Raw genomic sequence first — 15,859 nt, forward strand, 5'->3', positions numbered from 1 at the left:
GCAAATGTAAAAATTGTCCCTAGTGGGTGTAGGATAGTGTTAGTGTGCGGGGATCGCTGGGCGGCACGGACCCGGTGGGCCGAAGGGCATGTTTCCGCGCTGTATCCTTAAATCTAAAAAAATTTGGAAGCTGCCACTTGGAAAGAGATTGATTGCGTACAAGTTAAAAATCAGCTCCCTCTCTTCCCCTCCTGACACTGCTGTTGTTTTTCCAACTCCTGGCATTGAACAAGCTAAAATTTCCATCAAAATATTGGTAAAACCAGTTTGCTCGCAGCACAATTTTGTTTTTATGCCTTCAACTCAATTGCCTTCAGTTCAAATTCAGGCTCAACCAAACTGTTCACAATCTTGATGTCCGATCTGCTCTCACATTTTAACCTTCTCAGCAAGTCTACATTGCAACCGACATTGAAAGTCACCTTTACAGAGCCTCAACACTTGTTATCTAAAACCTCAGCCATGCTTTTATTATCTCCAAATTCATTATCTCCAAATTCAACAATGCTCTTACAACTGTCCAACCTCTGATTTGTACTTGTATCCATCCAGGGACCCCAGCAGACTTCCCAGCTGAGACAGGCCCAGTGCAGTACCTCTAACCTTATCTACTGCATTTGCTGTGGCTTCCTTTACATTGGCGAGACCAAGAATAATAGACTTGGTAACTGTTTTGCTGAACACTCGTGTTCGGTCGGCCAAGGCTGCTGGATCTCCCCGTTGCTTACTAATTTCACTCCCGCACTGATGTTTCCGTACTGTGGCCAGAGTGAAGCCACACACAAGCTGGAGAAACAGCACCTCATATTCTGCTTGGGTAGCTTACAATCTAATGGTATGAACATTGAATTCTTCAATTGTAGGTAACTAAGCTATAAACGAGGTAACAAAGCTAACTAAGCTATAAACCCTTCCTTCCATCCCATTCCCTTTGCCCCACCTAGACTTCAGAGATGCCACCAGGACTGTAGTTTAAAATAAATAAACCAGCACCTGCAGTTCCTTGTCTCTCCGTCTCTATCTCAACGATAACACTAATTTCATATCTCACTATTGTTACTCTATTAACATGTTCCTGGGAGCAGAGGTGACTACGTTTATTTAACTGTAGCCTCACACCCGTTGCGTTTGTACGAGTTCGTCATGCAACAATTACAGAGAGCTACAATTACATTTAATGGCTATCATTTAACTTTGCTCGAACCTTGCTCCATTTTTAGTTTAGTTTAGGTTAGAGATACAACGTCGAAACAGGCCCTAAGCCCACGGGTCCGCACTGACCAGTGATCCCCGCACATTAACACTACCCTACACCCACTAAGGATAATTTTTACATTTACCAAGCCAATTAACCAACAAACCTGTACGTCTTTGGAGTATGGGAGGAAACCGAAGATCTCGGAGAAAACCTACGTCGGCCACGGGGAGAACGTACAAACTCCGTATAGACAGCACCCGTAGTCGGGATGGAACCCGGGTGTCTGGCGTTGCATTCGCTGTAAGGCAGCAACTCTGCCGCTGCACCACCTAGAAACACCTGAAGTCCTGAAGTCAGAAAACAAAGACAATCCACTTAATGTATCTAAGAGCCAACCAAATTAAACATCCTCTTCAAGAATGAATAGAGGTTTTATTTAAGTTGAGAAATAATAACAGGATATTTTGCAAAGGCATGGCTTTATTTCACTGTACAAACACACAACTGTCACTTACATGTCTTTCATGTAACAGTAAACAGAGCAGCACAGCTGATATAAAAGTTTTATTTTAACTCCACGTGATTGAACATCAAATTAGGTATATAGCATCACATGCATTATTTAAATTTAAACGTTTTAACACGTTTCAAGTTGTTAATTACCCATAAGTTGGAAGTACCAAATGTGAGAAAGAATGATGAACATGACAATTGTTCACAAGAGCATATGCAAAATATAAAAACTGAAAAATACTTCCACTGCTATCCAATACTTAAACAGTCACGCCCACATAACGTTGAAACACAAACAATATGTTGTTATGTGGTACACCATGATTGTAGTTGCACACTGGCAAAATAAGTTAAAGTCAGATATATTTACCAAATTGACCAACTCTGCATTCCAACAGAACACAAGGCTCATGATTGCCACAGTGGCCGATGATTTGCCTACCAACATCCCAATTAGGGCCACAATTAAGGATCAACTGGCAAATGTGTAGTTGTTCCTCTCTGATAATCATTGGGAAGAAATTGACTACTATTACAGTGTTACACACAAATATATTAAGAGCCAAGAAGCAACAAGTGGTGATTTCTATCTTAGTGCTGCCCATTTAGGTTTGCACTTAATTTCCAGAGTGGTCTACAAGCCAAATTTATGCTGCATAAGCATAATTTTGGGAAAACTGAGTTTTGAAAACAAACCTGATTTAATCTTGCACTACACTATTGAAACGTGCAAAAATAATTGAAAAAGTACCCGCTTAAAACCTTTTTGTTTGTAGAAGCAGAATCTATATGCCAAGGAACAGAAGCTGATTTCCAATGCATACGTTTGTAGAAGCAGAGTCTATATGCCAAGGAACAGAAGCTGATTTCAAGTGCATACGTTTGTAGAAGCAGAATCTATATGCCAAGGAACAAAAGCTGATTTCCCGTGCATACTTAATGCTCTTGAGAAGTGTTTACAGGAGAAAACACATCTCTAAAAGGAATATTCACAGTCAAATTAAAGGTCTCCAGAAAAGAACGTTGAAAGGAAAATCAAAAAGAAACAAAGAATAGTGGAATGAAAAAAGGTGGAAGCTCTTAGAAAAGTCAATGTTCTTGCTTTTGTCAAAGTACAACCAGGATCTTATTCTGGTCTGCTAGAACTGATTTAATAATTTTTGTTAAAAGTTCCCTGAAAAACTCTGATAATTTAACACCAAATCAGATTCTATAGCCAATTTCCATTAAAAAAAAATCTGGATGACCTCTGTCTGTATACTAAATGGTCACGAGCAATTACAAATTGATAATTGGGACTTGCATTTTATGATGGTGAAATATGGCTCTGTATTTGAAATTGGCCTTTGTCAAACAAGACAAATGATTCAAATCTAGAATAGGAAGAGAATTGGAGTAATTCATTTAAAAAAGTTATCGACTGCAGTTTAGTACTGTCAACTTCATCTTTTATATAATGTTAGATGTTCCCACCATAAACTTTTATGGCTCACCACATATGAACTTTGATCTAATAGTCTTCTGATCATTTTAAACACTTTCTTTGTCAGTGGTAAGAATGCCCTATTTCCATTTAATGCAATGCAAGAACAGTAACTGTATGCTGTAACTGTAATTCTGTTTTTTTGCACAATCCGTAGGCATTGCCACTTTCATTTCACTGCACATCGTGTATGTGCATGTGACAAATAAACTTGACTTGACTTGAGAAGGAAAGCGAATAAGAGTACATACAGTACAAAATCCTCAGTAAATAGAGTTTTGTCTCAGAGATGTTTGGTGGCCTACCACCATTCCCAAATGCAAATGTATTGGTTTTGTGGACTACCGTTTGTGCATATGAGCAGTCACCTGTAGCTAAACACAATAATGATATCCAATCTTGCAGGCAGTGTGATTGCTCTGGCAGCAGGCCAAGGATGCACACATGCACCTACAAGGTACAAACTCAATGCTTCACCATCAACATGCTGCTCCATCTTATGCATGTGAAATCAAATATGTATCCATCATCCAATTTAAAACTTTAGTCCTCGAGCACATTCCTTTTATGTTACACTGTCATTCATCTCACACAGAATGCCCATTTTATAGAGTTTCAGTTCATCACATTAGGAAAGATGGTCAAGGACTCGCTGCCCGAGATTCCATTAAATTAACCGCAACTTTGGGCAGTTAAGATTTTAATGAAGCTTTCACCAAAGATTTCATGTTTGAAAGCGCGACAATTTTAAAGTTGGAGAACCATGTTCATTGGAGCTCAAATACATTCCACATTTTACATTAAAAAGTATTTATCAATTTAAGAATATGGACATGCATTTTGCCCAAAGGCCAATTGAGCATAGGAGAAAACAGAAGACCTTTTGGTCAGTACAGTTTCACAGATGATGTTGGCTGATGTGTGCCAAATGTGAAATATGAAATCTACTTTCAACAACAGTGAGACTACTAAAAAACAGCACATCTGATTGTTCATGATCAAAACAGCTTTAAAAAGATTTGTTAGGCAAGAACTGTGCAGAGAACTTAAAGTAACTGCCCCTAGTTGATCAAGATCCAATTCCCAGACTACTCAAAGCACAATTGAAAGTGTATGAAGTCTAGGCAAAAGATTGCTTAAAATGTCAAATGCTTAAATATTTCCTCTGACAGATCTCAATGAAACAAATTATCTGCCTCCCATCAGTGCGAAGCCTCACAAATCAGTTAACTTGGATCACAGCTGCCACGTATCCTTTCCATAACAGTCCACAGTATTGGGAGCACCAAAATTAAAGACAAGGATCCACCGGTCCTGTACGTCCTAAAGTGCTACTCATCCTTGCCAGCTCACAACCGCAGAAAGGCTGCAAGATAGACATTTGGTTTTCATAGTTAAATTCTTGGAGGAAAACGGATCATTATAAATTGTCAGTCAAGGGGTCTTTTCAAATGATTAAACAAAAGTGCTTCGGAAATTATAAATGCCTTCTTGGGTGCTCATTCCAAGAAACACAAGCTAATCTGCAGACAACTTGAATCTCTGCCAACTTCTAAAGTTTAGTAAGCAAATTATTTCAACGGCAAAATCAGTATGAAATATCCTCCAGCCATCACATTCTGGTGCAAACCAACCCCTTCGCCTAAATGAACACAGAAACAAAATCTTGTGCCACCAAAGTATCGATTTTAGTTCTTGTTCAACTCTTCCCTACAGTCAGATCAGTCCGAGCAAGTTGCTTTATCATAGTACCGGGGTTAGGAGATGCATTTGAAAATTACTGCCATTGGAAGAGTTACAAAATTACACCAATATTGAGCACATGCACAAATTTCAATCTCCATAATATTAGTTTCCCAAACCATTTCCTCTTTACACTGACATTAAAGTTGCAGAGGGCCAGGAGGTGATCAAGCTATAGAAAGGAGGTTAATTATTAAATATAGTCAGTCCAAATACCTGCTCCCTTTGTATTGCTACATTGGTCTTCAAACTATCTCAAACATAGATAAGAATTCAAACAGTTATTCTTAAATAATCCTTTCTTAAATTAATCAGCATTTACATTAAAAAAAAACCCATAGGATACCTCAAGATACCTGTTGAGCCTAGCAGCACAATTCATCAGTATCCAAATTCAGATTGTTATACTCCCAAAATACCACAGTTCTAAACTAAATTATACGCAGTTCACGAATTAGTAACAAATAGAAACAAGACTTAAGCCTCCGCCATCTATAACCACAATTCCCATGACGAACACAGATTCAGTTTCGCCCCAACAATTTGCTAGGCTTTTTTAAAAAAACACTTTAATTTGCTGTGGATGCTACATCATTTCCAACTCGGGTTACAGCTGCTTATACTGCCAATTACGCAGCTTTTGAGATCAACATGCAAAAGTCCCTTAAAATTGAAAGGAGGCATCCAGGTTTTAAAGCAAAGAACAATTTGTTTGGCTGACAATAAAACTCCTATGTACATAAGTTACCCTGTCATTTTTGTTAAACGTATTAAGGCTCCAAGGCTCAACATCTCAGCATACAAATGTTGTTCCTGCAGGAACAAGATTCACAAATGGATGGACACTGGTTGGTGTCAGTTTTGCCAATGCAACATGAAAGATAGTTCTGTGCATACAACACTGAGAATTGTAACTGATCCCATGTTTTAGAAATGAGCTGCAAAAAATAAGCAAAGAATGGACCAGCTGAAAATCAATACAACTTTGTTTAAAAAAAACATGATTGTTGGAATTGCCCATCCAATAAATGACAGCTGGGAATTTCTTGATAAACATCATCATTCATCATAAGTAGCACGTCTCATAATTTTGTCGATGCGAACTGTATCTAAAAAGATTTTTTTTGCAGTCCAAGACTGGAGGCCTGCTCCAGCAAAGATCCATGTATTAAGATTTGTAAAACTTGTGGACAACGAACACACCAAGCAGAACCACAGTCAGAATCCCAAGCACCCACTTGACATAAATATTATCCAACTCTAAAGCTGCCACCTGTTGAGAAAAGAAAGAATGAATCAAATACTCTATATTAAAATATTACATTTTATTTAGAGGAATGAACTCTGAAGGTAGAAAATGATTCCTATCCTAGATAGAAAAACAGAATTAAGTACAGTTTCTTAATACTGTGGGGTACAACCTACACCACAGTATTAAGAAAGATAAACTCCACATTGTATACAAGTCAGATGCGATAATTTACAATTACAGTAATGTTAATGTTTAGTTTAGAAACTCAATAAACCTCAAAAAATCAATTATACAGACTAGATAGAATACAAAGAAAAAAAATAAAAATCAAGTATTAAAAAACAAAGAAGCTTCATTTGGGCCAGTTACGAAAAAAGATCCATACTTGGCACATTTTTGTTTTCAACCGCTTTATTCAGGCAGAGGAAACTTTATTCTGGCAGAGAAAAGAGCCCTTCCTCAGTTATAAGGGATAACCAAAGGTGTATTAACATAATCATTCAAACGTAATAATTTTCCAGTTAAATCTACAGCTTATATGTAATTAATGTATTTACAGTTGGAGAATTCATCCGTAGTATTCTTTTAAGAGGAAAAAATCATATAGAACATAAAGTGTAATCAAAATCAGCACTGATTTGCATTTAGAATGAATTTGGATAATCAATTTTCTCCAAATAATTTCTAGAATGGCTTTAAAATAATTCTCTGCACTTGAGCTCAAATGACAAACATAACTGATGTATGAGATGTAACTATCTTTGGGTAAATATATAGATATGTAAAAACAATATAATTGTCTTGCTCAATACCCAACTAGATTTATTTAGTAAGTGTAGGAAGGAAGGAATAGGTGACATTTCGCGTCGAGACTGAAGAAGGGTCTTGGCCTGAAACGTCATCTATTCCTTTTCTCCAGAAATGCTGCCTGACCTGCTGAGTAGTTCCAGCATTTTGTGTCTATTATTTAGTAAGTAGTTGCAATATATAGATGAATATCCTAAGATTATGCTGTTTTGTACTAGTTTGCTTGATGCTCAATAAAAAAGATGCTCTGATCACGTTTCCTCATTCTTGGATTAAAAAACAGGAATGGAAAGAGGGAAAGGGAAGCAAATGCAAATAGCCTAGATATCAGATCCAACCAGAGAAAGCAGTTATCATGAGTCCGCTGATGCTCGCAGTCAAGGTTCACAAAGAATGATCTTTTGGGAATGTTATAGGAATGCTAAAAATATGATTCAAGACGGGGAAATTGGTAGCACAAAATATTGCTCACAAAAGTCAAACACTTCCTCAATTGGCAATAAATTAATAGTTGTAAACAAGTATTGCACTTACCCAGCCTCCTTGCATTGCAATCCATTGTGCAATGCGATTTTTCAGAAGAAACTCTGCAATGAATTTTGCAATTTGACTGAGAAATCCCTTCACACCATTCTGGAAGACATAAATGGCCATTCGATAGCCGAAGCCCAACAACGCTATCACACGGCCCCAATTTATACCACTCTCAAAAAGCCTGCAAGGAAAACATATAACAGCATTATCTTCAAATTCTGAGTTACACAATATTATATACAGAGCTTCTAATACAGTAAGCAAATTCACACTGCCTATGTTGAACAATGAGTGCTACATACTGTTTATATAACCAATGCTGACATTTCTAAATTAGTGAACAATGTCACATGATACTGTGATAGACATAAAATGCTGGAGTAACTCAGCAGCAGGTCAGACAGCACCGCTGGGGAGAATGGATAGGGGTGATTGTCTCAAGGTCAGTTTATTGTCGCATGTACCAATTAAGGTACAGTGAAATTTGAATTACCATACAGCCATATTAAGTGAAAAGCAACAAGACACACAGCCACATAAAATAAAAGTTAACATAAACATCCTGGAGTGCCGGGTCGGTCTCCAGGAAAGGCCGTACCACTTCACGATGTTAGGCCGCAGGGGAACAGAGATACGATACGGAAATTATTTTTTTTGCATCTCCGTCGAGGTAAGAGATTGAACAAAGTTTCCCCCAGCACCCCCCCCCCCCCCCCACATAAAACAAACCAAGGAACACTAAAACATACTCTTTAACACGTACTTAAAATAACAAAAACAGAAGACTGTTGGCGAGGCAGCCACTTGCTGGCGCCACTCGACTGTGTGTGTGTGCACGCGTGGAGAGGCTCCCTGCTAGGCTGATTGTTGGTTAGAGACGGTGTAAGCCCAACTAGGATACTTCGTTGCGAACTGTTTAATCAACATTTAGTGGAATGGAGAGTAGGGGATTACATCGGGGCTACCTCCTCCACCCATGCAGAACTCATGGACTTTATTAACTTCACCACTATCTTCCAACCCACTCTCAAGTTCACCTGGAATATCTCTGACACATCTCCCCCCTTTCTGGATCTCTGTTTCCATCACAGGAGGCAGGTTATTTGCTGACGTCTACTACAAACCTACCAACTCACACAGTTATCGTGACTCTTTTCACTACTTCTCAAAAATTTAAGATCTAAAATTAAAAATTTCAGAATTCTTTCCCAAACCAAGTACAAGTATTTCTGCTATAATGTGATAGTGTGGCGCGTCGAAAAAGGCCCGAAATAAAGGCGAGGAGCTAGGTATTTCAGGAGGTTTGATTTTAATACGTGTGCTAAACCGGTCAAGTCTGCCAGAGTAAAATCACGCCCCAAACCTCGTCCTTTATAACCGTAGCAAAGGGCCGCCCCCCTGGACCAGTCCATTCCCGTGCCAAGGGGTTGGTAGTGGTATGGCCCGACCCTTGGGAGCCGCCACAATAGTTGCATTCCCAAGAAACGTTGCTTTGTAGAAAATTACATTGTAAAACCAATTGTGTCAGTGGGAAAGGGGGTGGGGAGGTGTAGAGGCTAGAGTGTTTCAGACTTTCTGTAACAGTTATTTTTCCTGTAGGATTTTCAAAAATACGGTTTTTTAATTGCTAAAAGTTTATTTTTGTTACTGTAGACTAATAATACTATAGGTTTGTATGTTACATTGTTTAATAGAGTATCATTGCACAAGTATCAAAATTGATTGTTTCGCTTTTACTGATCTGCGGTGAAACTCGCAACTAAGCTCCGAAGAGACAATGAGAGTCTAATTATTGGGGGGAATTACATTTGATTGCAAGAAGGTATTTTACAGACATTTTTTTCAAGACAGCTTTCTTTCTTACAATTTCCAAAGTAAAATTAAAAAGCGGTTCTCCAGCTCAATCTAAATTGCACGATGACCTGCCTAATACAAAATAGTATTCCCCGAGTCAATCGTGTTATATCCAATCTGTGTTATAACAGAACTACCTGTATGGGGAGAAGAAAAGGTTGAGAGGGAAAAAATAGATTAACCATGATCAAATGGCAGTGTAGACTCAATGGGTCGAATGGCCTAATTCGCTCCTAAACTTTATGATCTTATGAGCTAGTTTCTTTTAATTCAATTAATATGACAATAGAATTCCCACATGCCCACAGCAACTGTATCAGTTATCGCCTGATATTACATTTTAAGATAAAGCTGGTGTTTCTCAATGACTTTCTCAGGATTATTACAGCATTTTCTTGTGGAACTTGGTAACCAAATATTCTCAACCAATTCTCAGCTACTGTTATTCTCATTGGGAGATTCCGTGACAGGTCTCGTAGAGCAAGAGCAAAGAAATCATATACCCGAGAACTTTAAATCCCCCTCATTAATCCTATATCTAAATGACGTTGTAAACAATGTCTTCACCTCAGCAGTTGCACCCTCACTACAGAGTATTCCCTTTGTGCTATCCAGCTATCCCTGAAAATTTTACTTTCCCAGTCCTGATGAAGGGTCTTCAACCAGAGGAGTTAACTCAGTTTCGCTTTACATAGAAACATAGAAAATAGGTGCAGGAGTAGGCCATTTGGCCCTTCGAGCCTGCACTGCCATTCAATATGATCATGGCTGATCATCCAGCTCAGTAACTTGTACCTGCCTTCTCTCCATACCCCCTGATCCCTTTAGCCACAAGGGCCACATCTAACTCCCTCTTAAATATAGCCAATGAACTGGCCTCAACTACCTTCTGTGGCAGAGAATTCCACAGACTCACCACTCTCTGTGTGAAGAAATGTTTTCTCATCTCGGTCCTAAAAGACTTCCCCCTTATCCTTAAGCTGTTATGACGGGTGTTTCCAGCATTGTGTTTTTTTTCCCTTCAGATTTTCTACATTTGCTTTAATTTTTTTCCCCCAATAACTCTCAAATGAACTGGCAACAAAAATTACCTACAGTTAGGGTCAAGAAGTGGGTTTGTTGTGTGCACTGGTGGCTCACTCACCATACCAAACATATGCTAAAAGATGCAGTGATAAGTATTATAAACTGTTTTCAAAATTTCACATTGATAGTAGATTGCTACAAAGATAATACAACAAAACGTTGTAAGAGTACAAGTAAAATGAGAATGTATTTACTTGCCCTTGCTGTTGTAAAGCAGTAATAATCAAGTAATAGTAAAGAATCTATAGTCCATCATCCAAAGGAAAGCAGAAATAAAGGACAGGAATAACAATTAGATATGAACAATCAGCATCACAATGTACACTTCACAATTTAATCGTGTACCCAAGGTTGAAACTTAGTGAGAAATTCAGAAAAAATTGTAACAAGTTAGATTGTAATACATAACAGCAGTGACCATTATATCACTAATTCCTGAAGAGGCTCTCTCGACGAACTGGGTGTTTAAATATCTGGCCCGAACCCCAATCAAATTGTCGAGAAGACGCAGGCATGTGTATGTTTTATGCAAAATACTTAAGTTGCACTGCAAAGATCCAAGTAATAACCATATTTTATACATTAAACGTTAAGGAGAATAGAATCGACTTTGCAGATGATGGAGAAATACAAGCTGCAGCCAGCCTACATTATAGAAAATGAACAAGTGCTGTAATGCAAACCATTTAGTTGTGTGCAATTAAAATACATAGCAAATTCAATTCAATAAGTAGATTGACATATATAAATAGGGTAGATCATCACTCTTCATGAGAGGGAGAGAACTTCAAGGAAATTTGAGAGGCAGATTGTTTACACAGTGAGTTGTCCGCACTACCAGGAGAGGTGGCAGAAGCAGATATGATGGCAACATTTCAGAGGTATCTAGACAGATGTGGACAGGCAGAGAACAGAGGGAGATAGACCATATATAGGTAGATGTGATTAGCATAGAGTGACATCATGTTGGTGCAGCCAATTAATTCAAACCAGAAGTGGCACAGTGGCGGAGTGCTGCATTACAGTGCCGGAGACCCGGGTTCAATTCTGACTACAGGTGTTGTCTGTATGCAGTTTGTACATTCTCCCTATGACCACATGGGTTTTCTCTGGGTGCTCCAATTTCCTCCCACATTCCAAGTGGTGCGCAGGTTTTTAGGTCAATTGCCTGCTGTAAATTGTCACTTGTGTGTATGATAGAACTAGTGTATGGGTGATTGCTGGTCAGTGCGGACTAGGTGAGCTGAAGGTCCTGTTTCCACACTTTATCTGTAAACTAAACTAAATATGAATGATAGGTAAAATCTTTGTGTGTACAAAAATCTCAGAATGTGAACAAAAAGATACGCATGAGAGGTTGGAGAAATAAATGCCAGCAACTGCAGGTCTACATTATAGAAAATAATCACGCGCAGCAATGAAAATCATTTAGATAAGTGCAATTAATCCTTTTTCTTAATAAGATATTCCGTGATAGGTCTCTCAGAGCAAATGCAACAAAAATCATACACTCAAGAACTTTAAATGATTTATAGATGGGCGAACAACTATGTACAGATCATTAGAACCTCTTTCCTGGATAACAGAAAGAGCTGGCAAAATATTCAGCAGAATATATCCATTCATATCCTCAGTCTGTGGAATGGAAAAAGGGGTTAATGTTTCTGGTTGAAGATGTCACAGACACTGCCTGACCTGCTTTTTCGTTTTTTCTTTGGATTTCAGCATTTAGAAACATAGAAAACAGGTGCAGGAGTAGGCCATTCGGCCCTTCGAGCCTGACCGCCATTCAATATGATCATGGCTGATCATCCAACTCAGTATCCCGTACCTGCCTTCTCTCCATACCCCCTGATCCCTTTAGCCACAAGGGCCACATCTAACTCCCTCTTAAATATAGCCAATGAACTGGCCTCAACTACCTTCTGTGGCAGAAAATTCCACAGATTCACCACTCTCTGTGTGAAAAAAAACTTTCTCATCTCGGTCCTAAAAGACTTCTCCCTTATCCTTAAACTGTGACCCCTTGTTCTGGACTTCCCCAACATCGGGAACAATCTTCCTGCATCTAGCCTGTCCAACCCCTTAAGAATTTTGTAAGTTTCTATAAGATCCCCCCTCAATCTTCTAAATTCCAGCGAGTACAAGCCGAGTCTATCCAGTCTTTCTTCATATGAAAGTCCTGCCATCCCAGGCAAAAATCTGCAATTTTTTTTAATTATCCTCCTTGGGGATGCTTGGGAAAAAACCCCATTGGATTCTCTAAAATAATTTATTAACAGATCATTCAGGTGGGTGTGTGATGGAATAGTCAGACACAGATTGCAGATGGGGGAGAGGTGTGGCTTTGCTAGACCATCTTGATTCAAGATTAATATTTTTATAATACTTGCATTTTAAACTATGTTTCATACCTCCGAGCAGAGAATGTGGAAAGTTTGAATTTACTAATTGATATCCAAGTTCAAGCTGACATTAACATCACTGTACACTGGCTCGAAAATAATCCAACACTTTTCAGGAACATACATAAAACAATTCAGAACTTGTTGAAAGGTGACATCATTAACTTATGAAAAAACCTGTGTTTCCAGAAATGTGCAAGGAGCAACTCAGCAACACAAGCAGACGTTTTATTGGTCACAGTTATTGGTCACAAGGTTATCCTGGTGCTTTAAAGTGGAACCAAACATTAGTTGATTTATTTAAAAGCTTTAGATTTAGCAGATTGGATGGATCAGAGCACCTCCTTAAAAATTAAAATACAAACTACTGATTGAAAAATATAGCGTTAAAACAGGCCCTCAGCCCACGAGTTCACACCGATCATCCGTTCACACTAGTTCTACGTAATCCCTCCGTTCTGCATTCAAGAGAGAGCTAGATAGAGCTCTTAAGGATAGCGGAGTCAGGGGGTATGGGGAGAAGGCAGGAACGGGGTACTGATTGAGAATGATCAGCCATGATCACATTGAATGGCAGTGCTGGCTCGAAGGGCCGGATGGCCTCCTCCTGCACCTATTGTCTATTGTCTATTGCCTATCCCACTTTCGCATTCACTTCCTACTCATCAGGGCAATTTATAGAAGCCAATTAACCTACAAACCTTTGGGATGTGGGAGGAGACGGGAGCACTTGGAGGCAAATCACGCAGCCATAGGGAGACGGTGCAAACTCCACAGACAGCACCTTAGGTCAGGATCAAACCTGGGTCTCTGGCAAAGGCGCTGCACTTTGTGCTGCCCTTAAACTTTGTCTACCTGAAAATTAATTGGTTTCCTTGATTCAGACTTACCTATCAGCTATTTTGCAGAAGTAATCGTAGGCATTTTCTGTATTGATTGGCAACCCTGACAACAAATTGTTGAATTCCATGTCATATCTTCGGTTGATGTCGTCTCCAATAACAGCAAGTTGCCGTCCTACGAGAGTTGGAGTACTGGTGGAGAAGGGATCAAACAAGAAGATTGAAACTCAAATTATGAGGCTGACAGTCTGAAATAAGCAAATTGCTGGAAAACGCACAGATCAGATAGCATGTGTGATAAAGGAATAGAGTTAGAGTTAATGTTTCAGGTCGACAACTTCTTCAGAACTAGATAAAATATGAAGTCAAACACAAAGTTGTGGTTTATTCACAAAATGCTTCAGTAACCCAGCAGGTCAGGCAGCATCTTGGGAGAGAAGGAATGGGTGACGTTTCGGGTCGAGACCCTTCTTCAGACTGAAGAAGGGTCTCGACCCGAAACGTCACCCATTCCTTCTCTCCCGAGATGCTGCCTGACCTGCTGAGTTACTCCAGCATTTTGTGAATAAATCGATTTGTACCAGCATCTGCAGTTATTTTCTTATACAAAGTTGTGGTTGAGGGGACTCTTATCTATATCCATTCAGTGACCCACACATCTGCACCTGGCTACCTACCAATCCTCCTCTCAACAGCCACGATGGGTTCCACCACAACCATCCTTACCTTCCACCTCAGAGGCTTCCACATTTAAAGCATCACGCTCTAATTTTCACTGCCAGGTGCATCTTCTCCCCTTACCATTCCAAAAGATCTTTCCCTCTATGACTTCATTGGTCACTTTACCAACTCCAATAACACCCATTGGCTTTGTCACAACACCTGCCCTCTCGTAAGCTTTCCTGTTAAACAAAAGCCTAATCTGCCCCAACAAGGTGAAGCAATGGTTCATTTGTACTTCCTCCAATTTGATGTATTGCATTTGGTGCGAAATATAGAGCAGGGAGCCCTATATCCTGCTCTATATCAAAGGTGAAATCAAAGATGAGGTGCCCATTTTGTAGAACTGCTCCATTCAGTCAAGCCTGAACTTCAAGCAGTCCTTCACCAATCCACTGTAACCTTTGGCTTCTTACAAAGGTCTTTGCTTGGAAAGTACAAGACTGATGCACAATATCTTGGAACGTTACGGCTCTAAGGACTCTACATCCAATCAGCAATTTCAGTTGGCCAGCATTTTTCCGTTGGATCAATACTAGCCAGTTCTGACAAATGGTCAGTCTGCAATGCTTAAACTTTCTAGAATATTGGTTCACCTGCAACTGGAGAACAGGGTTCATTCCTGATCACCAACTTGTGGGAAGGGTGTGATGGAATTAGAGGGGGCCTGGAAAAGATATGCGAGAATGGCTTATGGGACCTGTTATTAGGTTAGATAACAAGGGCTGGTTTGTCTGCTTGGAGAACAGCAGAGGGAGATTTGATATGGGGTATAGTGGCCAGCTGTTTTCTAGAAGGAGAGGTTAAGGACAGGAGATTGCGTGTATAAACGAAAGGGGAAGAGAAATAAGAATTTCCCAAGGCATGTGGTAATCTAGAATACACGACATGCATATGTGATGGAAGCAGGTTCCACTGTAGCCTTTAGGAGGGAATTGGATAAATGTATAGGGGAAAAAAAATCTGCAGAGAGAAGGCTGTAGTGGGATAGAATCTAGAGAGCTAATCTGGTAGAGTTGGCTCAGACACGATCACTCTTTCTGTGCTATAATGATTTGATAATAGAGAAAATTGAAGATATCATAAATGATCCGCTAAAAAAAGACACAAAATACTGGAGTAACTCAGGGGGTCCGGCAGCATCTTTAGAGAACATAGATACGTGACGTTATGGGTTGGGTCCCTCCTTCAGACTGATTATGTGGGGGGGGAGGAGTAACGAAGGTGGGGAAAGAAAGCAAGGAGAGGGGAGAGGCAGGACAAAGCTTGGCAGGTAATAGGTGAACACAGGTGTGGGGAGGGGGTTTGATAGGCAGATGGTCAGAACAAAGGCCAGAGATTCAAACAGAAGATGCGATGCAAAAGGATCCTCAGAATCCTCAGAAGCCAGACGAAAGAAAGCTGAGATACTCTGCACTTTGT

At 39.6% G+C, this 15,859-nt stretch overlaps 1 protein-coding gene across 4 annotated transcripts in view; it reads right to left on the reverse strand.

Moving 5' to 3' along the window:
• Window positions 1–1,682: 1,682 nt before the first annotated feature.
• The window catches only part of LOC144605404 (bcl-2 homologous antagonist/killer-like), a 34,732-nt gene continuing 20,555 nt past the window's right edge, over window positions 1,683–15,859 (reverse strand). For all 4 annotated transcript variants that reach the window (XM_078420595.1, XM_078420594.1, XM_078420598.1 and 1 more), the window contains exons 4-6: window positions 13,766–13,909; window positions 7,531–7,711; window positions 1,683–6,210 (exon numbers count right to left, since the gene is read on the reverse strand). In XM_078420595.1, the coding sequence (XP_078276721.1) occupies window positions 6,106–6,210; window positions 7,531–7,711; window positions 13,766–13,909 (430 nt within the window). In that variant the 3' untranslated portion in view covers window positions 1,683–6,105. The remainder of the gene's footprint in view (window positions 6,211–7,530; window positions 7,712–13,765; window positions 13,910–15,859) is intronic.

The sequence above is a fragment of the Rhinoraja longicauda genome, chromosome 24 (assembly GCF_053455715.1).
Source record: "Rhinoraja longicauda isolate Sanriku21f chromosome 24, sRhiLon1.1, whole genome shotgun sequence".
NCBI lineage: Eukaryota > Metazoa > Chordata > Chondrichthyes > Rajiformes > Arhynchobatidae > Rhinoraja > Rhinoraja longicauda.